Consider the following 19,304-nt stretch of genomic DNA (forward strand, 5'->3'; position numbering starts at 1 on the left):
TGACCAATTTCTCTCTATTAGCGAAGTCCCTGGTCAGTTTTACACGCTTTTCCCGCACTGGTTAAGATCATTATCAATTTACCCTAGTTCTAAGTCCATGGCCAATTTTACTACTTAACAATTTGACAATTTTCTCCTACGTGTTAAGATCCGTACGATTAAACTTCCTAAAGTCAATTTTCTCTCCTCAGTATAAATTCAGTCACTTTCTTGTAATAGTCTATAATTGTATAATGTAAATCCCTGTTAGATTTTTCCCTTCTCCTGACAGCATATTGTCAATGTCCTAACTATGACTAAAGACTAAAATTCTTTCTCAAACTTGAAATAGCTATACATCGAGTCGATGCTTGTATTTCCACTTTCACACTGCTCGTCAGTGTAGTATTTACATAGCAATAGTGTCCGCCGCCGAGTCCCTGCAGTGACGTCAATAGGTACGGTCCGTGCCACTTGTTGATGAAATCACCCTTGATACATACTGTATGTTTAGTGTACATGTACGCTGTGTTATGCATAAACAATGAGAGTGTCGTTACGAAGTCAACAAATTGTTCAAATCATACAACCTCGTGGATCAAACCAACGAGGTCTTACTGGCAATAGATTTATGTGATTCAGTGATGCGAGACGGAGTGAATGGAATATAACGTTACGGTGTTAGTCGTCTATCAATCTGACCTATCTACATATGTGTGCTGCTGACCAATAGCTGTGAAAGTGGTGCCGTGAGATCTGGACAGAATGGTTCTAATTATGTTGTCTCAATGACCTAATCATCGAATTCTATAATTATCAATTAGCTTGAATGGATTACTACAACTTCTAAACATGGACTCTGACAAGAACGCGAACGGCCATATCCCTATACAGTCCAAGAAATCGAAATTTTTCAAAGCCGGTCGCCTGGCTGTTGCGACGTCGAAATTGTCTCGAGTTGGACCCTACGATGCGACAACAGAGTTTAAGAGACGCCGTATATCAAGATCGCTTCGGGAGTCGAAGATCTCTGAAAGCCACCTCAACGGCTTCGCTCGAACTAACTATGTGATGTTTTCCGACCTTGAAGACGATGTTGGCGATGAAAATGTCACTCTATGGCAGGCAAGTCAATAAAAACTATTCATGCATTTCTTCCCAATAAAAATAGGCATAAATAATCTGTAAACACTTCAAGCTATCTTCTTGACATACTACAAATCACTGTCGATCCAAGTGTTTTGTATTTTTGAAATATGACAACCACGTTAATCTGCGCTGCTAAATTATTGTGGAATCTTCTTCTGGGATGGACAACTTGACGAATCGCTAGATTTGGTGTTATATCAGTCCTCTAGCAATAGTGCAAGTGGTTTTGTCGATCGTGTCTTCCCTATAGATACATGTATTAACATAATTACGTAATACCCATCTACGTCGCCTTTATCTAGAATTTACGATAAAATACAAAACGAAGAAATTTTATAACGCATACATGGCATCGCCAATCATTTGCATGTATTGCGACTCAGTCTTGTTTTAATGCTTCACATTTAGGGAAGGATTTCACTCTTTGATGACTATTGTTGTGTTAAAAGCTTATTTGCTTATAACAATATGTAAACCAACCAACCGATGATCGATTATAGCGTGCCTTAGACTAGAGACTAGTTGTTGGTTTTCCAATCTTGCGACCATTTGCAATGGTTTCCTATGCATTGAAAATAATATGTTGTTCATCCTCGGGTCATATATATTTCCAAATCACTGATTTTAATGCGTTTGTTAAGGTCGTTACCCTATTATTCGTTTTGACGGTGTGTTTTACGATACGAAGGTTTGTAAGTTTTTATAATAACTAGAACTAGTAGACGCGACCATTTGAAGCATAGCCAGTGCCTGGTAATATCTAGTTTGTGATATAGTTAAGGAGATATATTCATAGCTTTTTTGCCTTTTTATTCAATATGTAACTTTGTGGGTGATTAAAATGTTACTTAATGACTACATAATATATAAGTGTGACGGACGAGAGAGAGAGAGAGAGAGAGAGAGAGAGAGAGAGAGAGAGAGAGAGAGAGAGAGAGAGAGAGAGAGAGAGAGAGAGAGAGAGAGAGAGAGAGAGAGAGAGAGAGAGAGAGAGAGAGAGAGAGAGAGAGAGGGCGGATGGGGTAGGGAGAGAGAAATTCGAAACTATTGAAATCACATTTATCTCAGGAAATTGTTCAAGTACACAAAACCAACGTTGTACATTCTGTTGCAAATATGCAATGAAGTTTGTGTTTACTTTTCATAACAAATCCTAAGAGAATTTCTAAAAATCAAACAAATACGAAACACTTTGACCAACACGAAGCGGCGTTAGTGGATCCTGATTCGTTGTAAACACCTGGCAACTTGAACCTTAAAATCACTGATCAAAAGTCAGCTTTGACTTTCTATTGTTGAAATAGAATTTGTTTACACTTGTTTTGCATATATGTACACGTATGACTTTCAGTGATGGACGCCCAGGACTTGTTTTCCATCAAACAACCAGAGATATCTTCACTGAAATGTTCAGTAACTTATTAAAAAAAAGACCTTGTATATGTTAATTGTCATCAAATTTATTCATAGGTAGTATATAGTGACAGGTTGGTATCTTGATCAAAATCAAAACTTTTTTTCAATTTATCTCCTTGTTAGTCTAACTTGCCTCAAAATTCTTTACGTGGAAATGCTCATTAAATATTCGATATTGATCAAGACTCAAGTTAGGTCACACACTTTCAGTGGCAGCAATCGCCACATATTATTTCATGGCGTGAATAGTTTTATGTGCAAAGTCAACATGTTGTGGTCGAGTTTTGAATTACTTTTCATAGATATACAATGACAGAGTTAATGAAAGTTTGTCAAGTCTTTTGGTATACATTAAACACGTATTTATTGAGGTGTCTCAAAGTTTGACATTAGGGTGTGAACATGTCACAACATTTGATATAATCCAGGTAGCAGACGACGAAGAAAAGAATTGGGTACTTTCCATTGTAAGCTAAAAACATTTGTTTACATATTGACTTTGTTAAGGGGTCTGCATTAAGTGCGATACTTGAAGGTCGTTTCATGAAGTAGCAAATCACCAAGTAAGGAATATTTCCCTACTCTATCCCTTCTCCTCCTGTACCCCTCTCTTTCCCCTCTTTCTCTCAGTCTCTTTCGCCCTCTCCCTCTTTAACTCTCTCCTCGGTTTCTATATGTCTGTACCCCCTCTCTCTGCCTCTCCCCTCTCTCCTCTCTGTCCCGCCCCCTTTCTCGTCTCTCTGTGCCTGTCCCTCCCTCCTTCGATATAGATATAGATGCCGTGGATAAAAACAAGGTACCATCTCTCTCTCTCTCTCTCTCTCTCTCTCTCTCTCTCTCTCTCTCTCTCTCTCTCTCTCTCTCTCTCTCTCTCTCTCTCTCTCTCTCTCTCTCTCTCTCTCTCACTATATTGGAATAGGACTGCACCTATGGCTTTGTGTGTTATCATAATTAGAACTGACAAAAGATCATTATTCACATTTCAGGCTGTACGACTTGGAAAACTTCATAAAGTGACACAGTATGTATTAGAGTCGTTTCCATTGGACAAAAAAGATGAGCAAGGAATGGCGGCATTACATTACGCAGCATTTAGTGACCAATCCGAAATAGCGAGACTTCTTCTGGAAAATGGTGCTAGTGAGTCTCTATTTCATGTAATCTGCTATTTAAAAAGACAATGTTTCACTCGTAAAAATACGTGCACCTGATATAGTTCCAGGAATAATAAATTTGTGAACTTAACAAATAATAACTGCTACATCTTAACTTTGGTGTCTGTTGATGTCTTCGAATCTCGACAAGAAATGTAAATATAAGTAAATAAATAACTCATTTCCAGTATGTGTATGAACTTTCTGCCTTTTATCATATTTACTAGATCTAACCGTTCCCCTCGAACTCCTCATTCCTTGTAAAACCAAGTAGCGCTATATCTTAGACAGTTGAAGCAACGATAGATTGCCAGTGATATGCATTGCACAAATATATACTGTTAGCAACTTATGTTATATATTATGTCTATGTTACCTTTAAGGTGTTGATTCTTTGATAAAGCAATACAAAATGACACCGTTACATGTCGCGGCCAAAAACAACTCCACTAATATAGCAAAAGTCTTGATAAGATTTGGTTCCAATATCTATGCCAAGGACACCAAAGGAGCCACGCCTTTACATATAGCCGGAAAACATGGGTGGGAGAAAATTGTTGAGGTGAGTCACTGTTTTTTGATAACTTGTTTGATTTTTTCTACAAGTTCACGGCATTAAACTTTTGTGCTTGTGAAATGTGTACAAGCCATAAGCAAATTTAAACTAAGATAGACACATTCTAAAACAATTGTTGTACTAAGGCCAAAAAGAGGACAGTTTGTCTAAAATGGTGTGACCATTTTTTTAAATTCTTAACAAACCTGTCACTCAATCTACTATTTATGGCTGTTACTGCTCTTTTTTTACTTTAGAACAAGTGTGTATGTGGGGAAGATGTCATTTGTTTGTTGGCTCAGCAGTTGTCTTCACTGAAGTAGGGAGGGCTATTTCGTGTTTCCCCGCGGATCTGCTGTCTGCGTTGGTTGGACAAACACGAAAAAAAGACCGACGCGAGGGTATTTAAGTGATGAGTGCGCTGACCAGAAACTAATCTTATTCTTTTGGCTTAAGAACTGTATTTATAATGTGATAAGTCCACATTTTTACACAATTATTGGAATCCCATTGACTTGAGTGAATCTATACTAGTCTATGATGTATCATTTTGTAGATCCTATTGGCCTGTCAAGATGCTAATATCAACGTTCAAGATAATGACAACTTGACGCCGCTTCACCAAGCTGCTCGCAGTGGTAGTGCTGGCGTCTGCAAGTTACTGGTATGCACAATACATCTCGTCTTTAATTCAGAACTGTCCCGGCTGATTGTTCAATTGTCACCAATGACCACTATACTATAAAGTAACTGCTATATCCCATCAAAATATACAATTCAGAAGAGTTATTTGCCTGGTCATAGACCCTCCACCAAGGAGTGGATGAGGTGGGTGGAGGGTCTATGACCTGGTGTTATATGTAAAACATATAGTGAACATAGAATCTCACTTTGGTTAAACAGGGTAGTAACTACTCCAGACAGTGCACAAAATCATTCTGGTGTATATGTTTTAACCACATCTTTTGTAGATTTTCCCATTGTTTAAAACTTCCCTTGTTGACCAAACATTGAATCTATACATACATTCAACTTTCATCAAAGACTTACAAATGCACAATTTTACAACAGCTGTCATTTTTCATGAATGAAGAAATACAACATATCGTCAGTTATTAGGTTTCCTTACAAATATGCAACATTTTAAGTGGTTAATTAGTTATTTTATATTCATAACGGGAATAGGATATCCCTGGAGTAAAAAGATAACTTTATCGCTAGAGGGCAGACTTTATTAAAAACTTGTACAGTCACTGTGTCAGACGAATTGTACTTACTTCTTGACTAGGTTGAACACGGAGCTGATATACGTTGCAAGGATATCAACGATAGTACACCACTAATGAAAGCAGCGTCAGGAGGGCATACTGACGTCATGTCTATTTTACTTGAAGCTGGTGAGTGATTGATATACAGACAGACAGACAGACAGACAGACAGACAGACAGACAGACAGACAGACAGACAGACAGACAGACAGACAGACAGACAGTTAGACAAGCGTGGTGAAAACGTCACCTCCATGCAACCTCCGAGTCTTGGTAGAGGTGATACATGATGGGCTTAGTTCTGTTCTTAGAATATTTAGTCGTGTACGTGTATATAGGGATAGCTATGACCAAAGACGTGTATGCTATCACTACTTATGCCAATCGCTCATTATTGTCGTTAAAAATTTCATCTACTGGAACGCCATCATTTGAGCGGATGAAAAAAAAAACTTTCCAGTTCATCACTTTATTTCAGCTGTAATTAGTAATTGAATGTGTCTGCAATGTGCTATTATGTCTATTCTGTCATTTCCGGTCTATAGCCATGAAAAGGAACATTGCAATCAAAGAGTACATTGAAGATGCCGACAACGAAGGTAGTACAGCCATACATCTCGCTGTTGGTAACAGTCACTTAAAGGTAAGTTTGCATGGTTTTATGATTCGTGCTTTAAGTTATAGTATCAGATTCATTTTGTGTTACGATACCATTCTCCTTTTATTTACGAAAACATTTTCACCTCCCTTTAGGAAAGGTTTTGTTGTGGCGTTTGTTTGTCTGTCTCTCTCTCTGTCTCTCTGTCTCTCTGTCTCTCTGTCTGTCTAGTCATGGCTGGCCGACTGTCTGTGTCACTATTTTCTCAAAAACGGATTTTGTTTATAGGTATCTGCATACAGTACTTGTTATGATTGTATTCAGTATCACTTTATAAATTACATAAGCATCGAGATTTATGTAAACTTACTTCTTCTTTTTTCTACATGTAGGCAACCAAGCTATGTTTGGATCATGGTGTTGATGTAGATATAGCTAAATCATGTAATGCATATACACCACTTCAATTAGCAGCTGTGTACGGTCATACAGATATTGCTAATTTACTGATTCAACGAGGAGCGCAGATCAATGCAAGAGACAGCGAACACATGACACCCTTACATAGGTGAGGACCTAGCCACCCCTCCCTCCCATTCAATATTCAAAGTTCAGAAAATGGAAAAATGAGCATATCAGTTGTATCCATAAACACGCGTTAATCCATCCCCAATGAAACATTTTATTGATAGGCAAAACGTCACAGAAGTTTGTAAATTCTTCCAAGACTATGTTTTATGATATAACTGTCATCGGTTTATCCCATGGCGAAAAATTCGCTATGCTACTCCGTGTGAATTTTTATTTCGAATTTCAGGTACTAGAAATGTTACATTAGATTCTCCACAAAAGTATGGGATCAGTGGTATTATCATACTTTACTTTGAAAGTTTAGATTTTTGGGGACTATTTAAAAACTTGAATAAGAAACGCGAGAAGCAAAAATTAAATGGTAATGTACACAAAAATGTTGAAAGATAAACTGCAGAAGTTACAACTACGATGACTTCCTGCAATTGAAGATCAATCTCACTTACGCTATTTGTTGTTGTTGTCATCATCCTGTCTTCATCTATTTACAGAGCCAGTCTCTATAACCAAGTGGAAATGATGAAATTCCTCCTGAGTAAGGTGAGTTACCGACAACAGTTACAAGTAAACAAATTTGTTAAAACACTTTATTTGAAAATGGTCAGACAAGTAAATATGAGAATATCTTGCAGGGAACTGATAAACTCTAAAGTCTACATCACATTCTACATTTTTGATCAGAGGGAGATTTGCAGAATACAAGTGAATCGAGAACTTTTTACTTATTAGTCAAAATACTATATAAGTAGACATGTTTATGGTCGTCTTTTATTTACCAATTCTATCATTTGGTGACTCGGAGTAAAGAAATAATTATTTGTTTTAATTTCATACACCAGGGAGCATGTCTCGATGCTCGGGATTCAGAACATTTTACCCCACTACTAGTAACAGCATGGAAGGGCCAATCAGACGCAGCGTTATTTCTGTTGTCCGAACATGCCAATCTCGAAGCATTCGACTCTTCAGGAAAGACATGTCTCCATTGGGCAGTGGAAGGAGATCACGTGCAATACGTCACTATGTTGTTGGGAAATGGCGCTAAAGTATTATTGGATATGAAAGACAGCAAAGACCAGACACCCGTACACTATGTGGCAGAAAATGGGAATCTCGAGGTATCGGTATTTTTTATGCGTAGTTTTCAAAATACACATCAAAGTCGTCAACCCTAATTCGTTCTACGGCAATATAACTCGACTTACTGTCTCACTGAACTTTGAGGTCAAGAAAACAAATATGATTGAATAATATGACTATTTCACGTAAATAAAAATGAGCATGTGACAGGTTCTTGATTGCTATGGTGATATGCAAATGAAATGTGTTTGTACAAGTACGTACAAATCGAGGCGTTGAAAAGTATTAAACTTATTCTTGTTACGATTTCAGATGTTGAATGTTCTGATAGATAATGGTGCCAATCTGTGTGCAAAAGACGGTGACGAAAAGATGCCTCTCCATATTGCTTCACAGTGAGTTTATAACTTTTCGTTTCCGTTTATGGATATGGATATGGATCTTATTCCAGAATAAAGGAATCATTCCAAACGTGCTAAACTTTCAACGCAAAATAAATAGATTTGGGGACTCTGGAACAAATGCACGCTATGTATTTCCTCAGTGAGTCTGTTTATAGTAACTGCATGTATGGCAAATTTAGCACTAACCTGTCTTCTTGAATGTATGCGTTGACCAAAGGTGGTTGGTTGGTTGGTTGGTTGGTTGGTTGGTTGGTTGGAGAAGGAGAAATATATTTGTAACCCTTCATTACCAACGAGAAGTGGTGCTTTTAGATGAGGGTGAGACGGATTTTGTTTGTTGTTTGTCTTCTTGTTTACCATTAGGTATGGACGACTGGAATGTGTGGAAGCACTGGTCAGGGCGAATCCTAAACACATGAACGCAGACGATGTCGACGATCGTACCCCGTTACTGCTAGCTAGTCTAAATGGTCATTGCAAAGTAGTAACTTTTCTGCTAAAAATAGGCGCAGACATTTCTAGCAGGTACTGCAACCATTTACTCATACAACATACATACCGTGTGTGTCAAAAGTAAGAAATTAAATGCAGTTATGAATATTTGCATCGGATCATCATAATCTGTAAGCTAGTAGAACTTGAAGAATTTTGATAATTAGAGATATTATTCCCTGATATTTTGATTCGTTCAACCAAGGACAATAGGAGCGACCTAAGGAGTTTTGTCATTTCGAAGACGAGAAGTGAAAAGACCCTCGAGCCTTGAGTATTTTCCAGACAGACAGACAGACAGACAGACAGACAGACAGACAGACAGACAGACAGACGGACAGACATACATACATACATACATACATACATACATACATACATACATACATACATACATACATACATACACACATACTACATACATACATACATACATACAGACAGACAGACATACATACAGACAGACAGACAGACAGACAGACAGACAGACAGCCAGCCAGCCAGCCAGACAGACAGACAGACAGACAGACAGACAGACAGACAGACAGACAGACAGACAGACAGACAGACAGACAGACAGACAGACAGACAGACAGACAGACAGAACAAATTCAGGAAGATTTGAAAATTGTAATATTGAATATGTCTTGTCATTTTTATTTTTTCTGCTCATACTTTTTGGTGCGTCATCGGCACATATTAGTTTATACAGAATATTAAGAAGTTATTTGCAACAATATCTGTTAATGTGATATTTCGTACAGTATCAATTTATCGTTTTGGTTAGCCATGATTCAAAGTGGTTGGATTTGTATTTGTTTTATTGTTGTCTCTTATGGTTGTTATTTATTCTAGGGATGATGATCGGATGTCTGCCTTGGCATTGGCAGCCAGTGAAGGTCACTGTGACACTGTGTTGACTTTACTAAAACATCACGCCGATATTGATGCCGTGGATAAAAACAAGGTACCACCCTTTGCTTCCCCCCCCCCCTCTCTCTCTCTCTCTCTCTCTCTCTCTCTCTCTCTCTCTCTCTCTCTCTCTCTCTCTCTCTCTCTCTCTCTCTCTCTCTCTCTCTCTCTCTCTCTCTCTCTCTCTCTCTCTCTCTCTCTCTCTCTCTCTCTCTCTCTCTCTCGTGTTACGGCATGTTTATTCATTATGTCCCATCAAGTGTTATAAGCCGTGTTAAGCAAAAGACAACCCATGTTTTGAAGAAAATGGCCGATTGGAAGCTTCCTGATGAGACAAAGATTCCCAAATGCAACTCTTATATGTATATTCGCAGAATCGTTGAGAACAGAGCATAACAAGTTAGGACTTACATGTATCACACCTAAATGGCCAGGTTTAGTTCTACAAATATTATCAAGTGAAAGTTTAGTATGCTTCAGTAACTAGAACACAATGTAATACCATTACCTTTATATACATAGTATGTAGCAAAAGGTATCATCCAAAACGGAATAAACTTATCCTATGCCTTGTATTGAACGACACGGTTGCATCATTCTATAATACACAGAACACGGCTTTACACCACAGCGCCGGCAATGGCCACGCAGAAGTTACCAGGTTATTGCTATCCAATGGCGCAGACGTTACGTTGGAAAACGACTCTAGACGTAATGCTCTAGAAGTAGCAATCGAAAAAATTCAGGAGGATACTGCGAAAGCAATTATGGAACACGAAAGGTTGGGTATACTTTTAATACTTTATCTATCACAGTACGAGGAAGTAGAATTTGATTCAAGAATTGATTGTATCATTGTTAGGGGTCTCAGACAGAGAAAGAGGCATAGAGAGAGGCACTGTGACACACACACACACACACACACACACACACACACACACACACAGACAGCCGGTGGATGGGTGGTTATGTGGACGGAGAGGATAGGTAGGGAAATGGGAGAGAAAGTGACTGGAATGTGTGTCATTCTTTGTGTGGGTGGGAGGAGGTGCCGATTTGTGATCGGGTAGAGAGGGTGACAGACTAGATAGATGATTGTAATAACTCATCGACTAGTTCCTTGGTCCTTTTTATGAAAGTTTTCTTTAAGCCATTAGTGACTTGGTAAATGGATTGATTTGACTTTCAATTAACAAGTGGATCACAATTAGGATAGTGAACATTTTGACACAGTCCTGAGATCATTAAAAAATCAATACATACTGTCACATTGCTGGTTGAAAAGTATCCACTTAAAATCCTTCCAGAATCGATATCATATTTTGACTTTCAATTCTACCCAGCTGGCAAGAGTCATTGGTGCCCACATTCAAGAACGGTGCAACGCCCATGAAACTATTGATAGAAAAACTCCCGGATGTAGCAATGATAGTGTTGGACAATTGCCTGGAATATTCTCATATTCATAGAGAACACCCAGATCTCAAAGTAAGTCTATTTCATAAACTATCACCTTATTCATTATGATTACGTTTTGAAAATGTATATATGGCAGTTTTGCTGTCAAGAAACCGTCCGAGTCGATGCGCATAGTTTTATTGATAATGTTTTGTACCAAGTTTATGTAAAATATTTCATTACTTGTTACTACTATGTTATCAGGTTAAACACGACTATCGCTTCATTGATACGGACCCAGACAACGTTGATACCAAATCCCGGTGGAGCGCTTTAATGGTGAGTAGTTTAAATCGAGACAGGTGAGAGAAGGTGAAAGAGAGCTTATACAGATCTTTACAAAACGACAGATATAGATAGAGCAACTCATTGCAGCTTCTGTTGCTAAATCTTTCACACGAGTAACATTGAAATCACCAGTATGTCGAATTTCATGGCTTCGTTCCAAAAATTCAGACGATTCCCACGTTACTTGCTCTACAAGCACAATTTACAATTTACTGAGTGTACTTAGATATGGTAACATGTAGGTATTGGTAAAGGGTTACTAAGGTAACTTCTATGTACAGGCTTTACAGACCTGTATGTCCAGATCAAAGAGCTTTATCAAAACAATTAGATACATAAGCGTTTACCTACAGTAGGGAACTTGCAAACCCGCCATGTTTAATGTTGCATCTTGGGAAATGTGATAATAAATACAAATCAAATAGTATTGTAAACAATAATGTTACATTGTTTGTAACCACAAATGATCAATTCATAGGCACACTGACCATTGTGGGAGGTTTATTTTATCGGTAGCTCCTGATTAGGTATTACGATAACCACAGATAATCCCATAGTCCTTTGCATCTGAGCATGCTCAGTCTGGATTGCAAGTTCCCTATTAAAATCACACAAAACCTGAAACTGGTTTGACAAAGATCTTACTAACACTGCTACATTTTATCGCCTGGCTCAACAAAATATTGTTAACATTGCTACACTTTATCGTCTGGCTCAACGAAATCTGACTCACACTGCTACATTTTATCGTCTGGCTCAACGAATCTGACTCACACTGCTACATTTTATCGTCTGGCTCAACGAAATCTGACTCACACTGCTACATTTTATCGTCTGGCTCAACGAAATCTGACTCACATTGCTACATTTTATCGTCTGGTTCAACGAAATCTGACTCACACTGCTACATTTTATCGTCTGGCTCAACGAAATCTGACTCACACTGCTACATTTTATCGTCTGGCTCAACAAGAATCTTAGCAACAGAGACAACATAGTTTTAGGTTTCGTGATTTCAATTGTAGTATTCTATCAAGTCATATTGTTACTCTTTTTGTACCTCGAACTGTTTACACCATAGTTCAAGTTCCATTTTTATTTGTTTTCTTCACCAGACTATGGTTGAGTGTGAACGAGAATCCTTACTAAAACACGAACTGTGTCAGCAACTCCTCAAGTCAAAATGGTAAGTATACCTGGTCTACTTGACAAACTTTTAAAACCCTTTCTCATATAATTACTTTAAAAAATATATAAAGATTGTTACCAATAGGCTTAGCTTACTTAAACATGATTGTTTCAGGGAGACTCACTGACAAATATATCCATGGTTATTATGTGACACGGTATGTCCCCCATCCTTCATTTACATAATTTGATGATGTCACTCTCCAAGCCACTTACATTGTCCATTTGTTTTAAGCACATGTTTAACTTTACTACTTAAGCTCACACTTTTCGTTGTTCGTCACCTTTGAACTGTAACTTCTACGGTTCATTTCATTTAATACTTACTTCATATTCTATTTTTCATTTAGGAAACGATTCGCCGGATACTTGTTCTTTGTAGATTTTATAACATACATTGCATTCCTTGTTTTGTTGACTGTGTATGCTGCATCCAATCCTCGTATACTATCACCAGATATAGATGGACGTGGCTGCCCAACAAACGATAGCCGATTCTATGACTCCGTAAGTACTGGTTAGTTGTCGTCTGCGCCAAAATTGTCGTATGCTTATTTTCCCGCCATATCTGTTGTGCTTTTTTTCATATTGGTCAAATGGATATGATTTATGAAACTATGCCATCATTAGGAAATCATTTGCACTATAAAATAGATTATGTCTAAAACCATACATGACATCGTCTTCTTTGCACTTTCAGTCGTCACTAGACAGCCATTTATAGTGACAAACTCACAACACAATACTTGACAAAACTACAATCTCCCCCCCCCCCTCAGAAGATGCGGGTCATTTCAAACATACGTCAGTGTCCTTGAGTTGTTCACACATCATTGTATGAATAATATACTATTTTGAAGTCTTTAGAACTAAGAATTATGTGTATTAGATTAAAATATGGTTACATCTAATTATTTTCATAATTTCTTTTAGAATGGAAATCCTCTTTCTCAGCCGCAATATTTGTTGGTTATACAGTGCGTGATTTCAGTTTTCTGTATCATACAACTTCTTAAAGAAATCTTTGAACTCTTCAATCAGGTAACCATTGTGATATTCATATTTAGCATAAATGTGACATTTAATACCCTTCTTTATAATATACCTAGTGATAATGCTGTGCCATGATTCGCTAGAATCAGTCACGTGATCGGAAAATGGAATGACTATTTCCCTAGGGGAATAGTTCCATCAACTATTACATGGTCACGTGTTTAATATTGCACGCTGGATGCAAAGCCTTATTTCACTTTCTGTGCATGGCCATGGCCCTTCGAATCTTTGTACTCCCTGAGGCCTCACTGTATGTAGTTTGCATTATGACTCAATATATAAGCTTACTGCTGTTTTAACATACATATTGAAATGCATGTGCGCGGTATGCTCACAATATCCCACGTTTTAATTTCTAATACCATTTACATTAATTTTTGTCCGGTTTCCACTGTGATCGCATTAATGTGAAGATTGCTTTGATGAGCTGTAATTGTTATTTCTTGCTTTTAACAGAGACTGGGCTACTTTTTGAGCTGTACGAACTATGTCGAATTATTACTGTACGCCAGCTCCATAGGTTTTATGAATCCTATATCACAGAAACCTTGCGATATTCAGTGGGAAGCAGGATCTGTGGCTATATTCCTTGCATGGCTTGTATTCATCCTCTACGTACGAATGTAAGATAACACAGTAAACACATATTCATATCCATGCCCATGTTTATATTCATATTCATGAGAAATGTACGGGTTACCGAATACGTAGCCTACGGTTCAATCGGTTTGCTTATGTATAAGTTAACGTACTATCATTTGGACTTTGATACAAAAATTGAAAGTGAAAAGTTGTCGCCATTTTATTTTGTTTTGTTATTTATGATGAAGACTGATCTGTGTAGATTAATAGCTACAAATAAATGTTTCATTATCAGTTCGTCTCTTTGTTAATTTGATCAGGTTCCATTTTTTTGGTATATATGTCGTCATGTTCTTTACTGTATTGAAGTCGCTTATCAAGGTAAGTCTAGACTTGTCAATTGAATCATTCTCTCCCAGTGTTCAACTCAGCTATCACTGCCTTCTTCCCATTGTATCTATCCAGCTGTCCGTCTGTCTGTCCGTCCGTCTCTCTCTCTCTCTCTCTCTCTCTCTCTCTCTCTCTCTCTCTCTCTCTCTCTCTCTCTCTCTCTCTCTCTCTCTCTCTCTCTCTCTCTCTGTGCTGTGCTATGTACGTAAATATACGTATTTATCGCCACGTAAATGTAAATATAAACGTATGATTTTTATAATGTATTTTGTCTGCTCTTATTCACAGGCAGTTATATTGTTAATACTATTCGTAGTTGCCTTTGGGTCCTCGTTCTCGATAATATTGGGTCGTGAGGTGAGTAGAAACTGACTTGGACTGTTTTTTTATCCTAACAAGGTGCAAGGTCAAGATGTGGAAATCTGAAACTTTCAGTAAATATAATATTGATAACCGAGTAATACTCCTTTAAATGAAAATAAACACATGTAAATGAAATTAGCTACATCTGACTATGTAAGATAATGTAATTAATTGTATTCAATTAATTGTGTGTAGAAATGAAAATATGATTTTGGTCAAAGACTGCCAGTTGAATTTTTATGAATTTCAACACGTATTGTAATCAGTTGTACTATACAACGTCAGTGACTTTATTTTTATCGATTTCACAATGTTTTTTTTTATTTCTTTGTTTGTTAACTAAATTCAGGAAGCATTCGCTAACATTTTGGATTCCATACTGAAAGTGTTCGTGATGACAATTGGAGAAATTGACTACGTTGATATATTTCATTCTGGGATAAGCTTATATCCATTCAACACCATTTCACATGTCCTTTTCGTTATATTCCTGTTTTTGATGCCGATTGTACTCATGAATTTGTTGGTGAGTATAACCACCGTTTGCTTTTTTCCCATTTAAATTGATAGAGACAATTTAATCCTCCAAGCTGTTTTGCCAAAAATAGTAATCATTTGTGTACAAACAATACCCCCCCCCCCTCCCCGGAGAAAGAGAAACAGGCTTGGCTGTTGATGAGTGCAAGGTTAAAATATGGCGAAAAGTATTCATAACTGAGCAAATAGACATTTAAATGAACACAAAATGTAAATGAAGCTACACGCGTGAATCGTGTGTGTCAAAGACAACGAATGGATTTACATAATACATATCAGATGCACACAATATCCAACGGTTGTAGTCTTACAATTTCAACTCTGGTTCATAATTAATCAAGTTTTCAAATTTAAAATACTTATTATGGTTCTTATTCCATATTAGGTCGGTATTGCTGTCGGTGACATCGATAAGATTCAACAGAATGCCGAGCTTGGAAAAATAGAAATCGAAGTAAGTGTACGTACGTACGTATGTATGTATGTATGTATGTATGTATGTGTGTATGTATGTGTGTATGTATGTATGTATGTATGTATGTATGTATGTATGTATGTATGTATGTATGTATGTATGTATGTATGTATGTATGTATGTGAATATATGAGTGAATGTAAATGTGTATATATGTGCTTATATGTATGATTTTTTCTTTTCTTATCTTTTCCTGCAAATTACATAACACATCATCGTCACTCCAACTCTTTTCACTTCCCTTTCTTCTTTCATCAAGTTCTTTTCCGATATATTGATTGATACTATGTTTGTAATACGTACTTGTCTATTACGATTCATTACGGTTATCAATCTTAGACAGCTAGGCCCATACCTGCTTTTTATACTTTAAAATTTTCCCTGTACATTTAAAGTCACAGCATTTCTTTCTAACAAGACGGTTAATTTCCATCTACAGGTTCTATTTACAGGACAAATTGAGAACAATGTACCAAAATGGATTCAAAGAAAATTTTACCTTGCCATGGAAACAACAGAACCAAATAAACTTAAAAAGATGAAGTTCATGAAAGTAAGTAAATTGGCAGATCTATACTTAGAATGCTTTGTGTGCATCTGCGCACGCGTGCGTGCGTGCGTGTGTGTGTATATATGTATGTATGTATGTATGTATGTATGTATGTATGTATGTATGTATGTATGTATGACAAAATCGAAAATACAAAATTTCAAATATTTTCATTGCATGTTTAAAACTATTAAAACTAAATCATTCCGTTTGTTGTATTCAATTCTTTCTTACAGTTGAAAAGACTTCTTGTACGACAGCTAAAAAATGAAGAAGCGATTGACGCAGAGAATAAAAGAAATAGAGATTCGGAGAAACTTGAACGTATGCAGAAAGAGATTGACCAAATATCCAAACGGTAAGGCCATCATGATTGACCTCTATATTTATACATTTCGTATCTAGAAATCTTGTGTACTGATTACCGCGGGATATGGATATGACTTGGGTAACTTGACGATTATTTTGTGCTATTCGATCACAGACTTAAATGGCGGTATCCTGGCGTTTAGCTGAGAATGAGGAGATGCTGCAGCACTGCTGTAGAACTACATGCCCTGTTTACGGCAATAGTAAAATGTTCGCTTCCCAAGGAAAAGTTCTCTGACTCCAGAATGAGATGATGGGACGTAGTGGAAAACAATAAAAATATTTTTTCACCAAAAATAGAACGCTTATTATAACTTATTTAAACTCTACTCTCACTCGCACACACACACACACACACACACACACACACACACACACATACCTACATACATACACACACACACATACACACACACACACACACACACACATACATACATACATACATACGCCCTACTACCACCTCTACCCCACATCCCATCCCCAACCCCTTTCTGGTGCCATATAGTATTTTTTAATCGTGTTTCCTCTTTTCAATTTCAGTCAAACTGTCATGACAACTATGATGGAAGAGCAAGTAAATTTGACCAAAGTGTTATGTAATAAAATGAACTTGAACTCAGGAAACGATTATGACCTACCAACATATGCGGATGCATTATGACATTGAAAAGTTTGTTAGGGAGTTCTGTGACATCGATCGTCGTAAACCACAGCCTCTTTTACGGCATCATCCAAGAGGCGTTATTTCACAGTGTTATTAAACAACAGCTCTGGTTGATAGTGTTTTGAACGCAAACGCCAGACTTATGGCCGATAGTTTGTCAGTGCGTTTCAAGAGAATGGAACACGTCAGACTATTGTCAATACACGCTGAAGACGAAGAGATCTCTTCTGATTTTATGTTTGGATACCATGTGGTGACGATAACTTATGAACTTGATAAACTCACATACTATATAATACCATTTACACGTTTAGGTGAAACTACCTACAATCATGACATATATAGTGACAGTGACACCATGCATATTTTTTCTCTTTTCACTTTGTAAATGAAAACAATCATGAGAGATACTTTCAATCCATTTAGAAAATCAAAATTTACGTTAGTTGCTAAGTGTTGTGTGTGGGTCTTTTTTAGATATGAATGTCATAAGTTCTGGCATGTTTTTATTTATGTTTACATAAACTACATTTGGAAATAATAACTCGACTTGTATATTGAAGTAATTGTATACAAATACATTTTATTTTTATGCTGTGTACAAAAACTTGATAATCATTCTTTGACCATGACTTTCAAGACAAATACTGAAATTAATTTTCCAAGAGCCCATCCCAACTGCTCACCTCAAGAACTCTTTCAAAGAACCCAGCAGTCGTAGAGCCTAGCGCATGCACGTTTTATGATAATGTATGCCCATTACATGAGAACATGGATATACTGTCGCTTTGTGTGTTATTGTTTCCACTACATCGAGTTCAAAGCCAAACAAACATTCAAACATTTACACTTTGGATGTCATTCGATCAACTTGATCCCACTGCAACCACCACATGGATAGTTAGAGGCATTGGCTGTTTCTCACTTCTATCGCCACAATTTGTGTGAGGGTGCTATATTAATCAATACCTGTGTTTGGATCTCACTGGCTAAACTGAAGGATAGAACTCCCAAAGACTAAATGGGTGAACTACCGATATTTCCTTAAGATCAGCATCTCCGTTCCATCACATTATCCCTAATATCTTACCACACTGTTCTCCCTTCACTCCTGTGAGATATACTCATCTCCTCACATCACATCACATCACATCACATCACATCACATCACATCACAACTAAAAAATTGGTCCACTGCATGCAGCAGCGATTTAACTGATATTATGGCAGTGATGTGGCAGCAGTGGTATTTGGAACCAGTGGCAGCGATGAGATATCAAAATCACAAAAATGCAAAGTTAGATAATACTGTAAGAAGAGCAAATGTGACCTTCCCCTAATTCCATTTTCTAAAATACGGCCCTACCCAAGAACCGATTTGTAAAGTGACCTCTCCTTATCCCCCCCCCCCCCTTGTAATTAATGATGGCTCCATAGCAACCAAAGCATTCACACATCTCCTAGTATGCATGAATTAACCATCTATACTGCTGGAGTGTTTTTACACACAAGCCCTTTGTGTATAGAGGTGGGAATTTGTCATTGAAAACTGTCGGTATTTGTTCAAAACTTAGATATTTGGGGTTTCTTAAAAATGGCCACTCCAATATTCTATGGTCAAATGTGCGTGCGCGCGCATATCTATGTAAATAAGCTTACAGTTAAAAGTCAACTTAATTTTGTTAAATATCATATTATTATTATCTGTCACCTCAAAATTATTCGCTAATGTTTTATGTCCAATTCATAAATTCCTGTTTTGATTGATGGAATTAATAATGTTAT

General features: G+C 37.2%; 1 protein-coding gene across 1 annotated transcript; it reads left to right on the forward strand.

Annotated features, from left to right (window-relative positions):
- Positions 1 to 831: 831 nt before the first annotated feature.
- On the forward strand, positions 832 to 17,516 carry LOC144434919 (transient receptor potential cation channel subfamily A member 1-like). The gene is made up of 26 exons (XM_078123441.1): positions 832 to 1,104; positions 3,531 to 3,684; positions 4,082 to 4,260; positions 4,811 to 4,918; positions 5,543 to 5,651; positions 6,068 to 6,165; positions 6,513 to 6,688; positions 7,203 to 7,251; positions 7,551 to 7,829; positions 8,104 to 8,186; positions 8,559 to 8,720; positions 9,543 to 9,654; positions 10,211 to 10,380; positions 10,943 to 11,087; positions 11,262 to 11,336; positions 12,461 to 12,531; positions 12,884 to 13,040; positions 13,467 to 13,574; positions 14,043 to 14,209; positions 14,489 to 14,549; positions 14,847 to 14,915; positions 15,271 to 15,447; positions 15,844 to 15,912; positions 16,373 to 16,486; positions 16,720 to 16,841; positions 17,396 to 17,516. The coding sequence occupies exons 1-26, from the start codon at positions 832 to 834 to the stop codon at positions 17,514 to 17,516; spliced, it is 3,408 nt and encodes a 1,135-aa protein (XP_077979567.1).
- The last annotated feature ends 1,788 nt before the right edge of the window (positions 17,517 to 19,304 follow it).

This window comes from Glandiceps talaboti, chromosome 5 (assembly GCF_964340395.1).
Source record: "Glandiceps talaboti chromosome 5, keGlaTala1.1, whole genome shotgun sequence".
Lineage (NCBI taxonomy): Eukaryota > Metazoa > Hemichordata > Enteropneusta > Spengelidae > Glandiceps > Glandiceps talaboti.

Excerpts from the sequence above, each read along its gene's own strand:
- LOC144434919 (XM_078123441.1), top strand. The coding sequence starts at position 832 with ATGGACTCTGACAAGAACGCGAACGGCCATATCCCTATACAGTCCAAG. Across the intron at positions 3,685-4,081 it reads TCTTCTGGAAAATGGTGCTA|GTGTTGATTCTTTGATAAAG; the intron begins GTGAGTCTCTAT and ends GTTACCTTTAAG. Across the intron at positions 14,210-14,488 it reads TTCATCCTCTACGTACGAAT|GTTCCATTTTTTTGGTATAT; the intron begins GTAAGATAACAC and ends TAATTTGATCAG.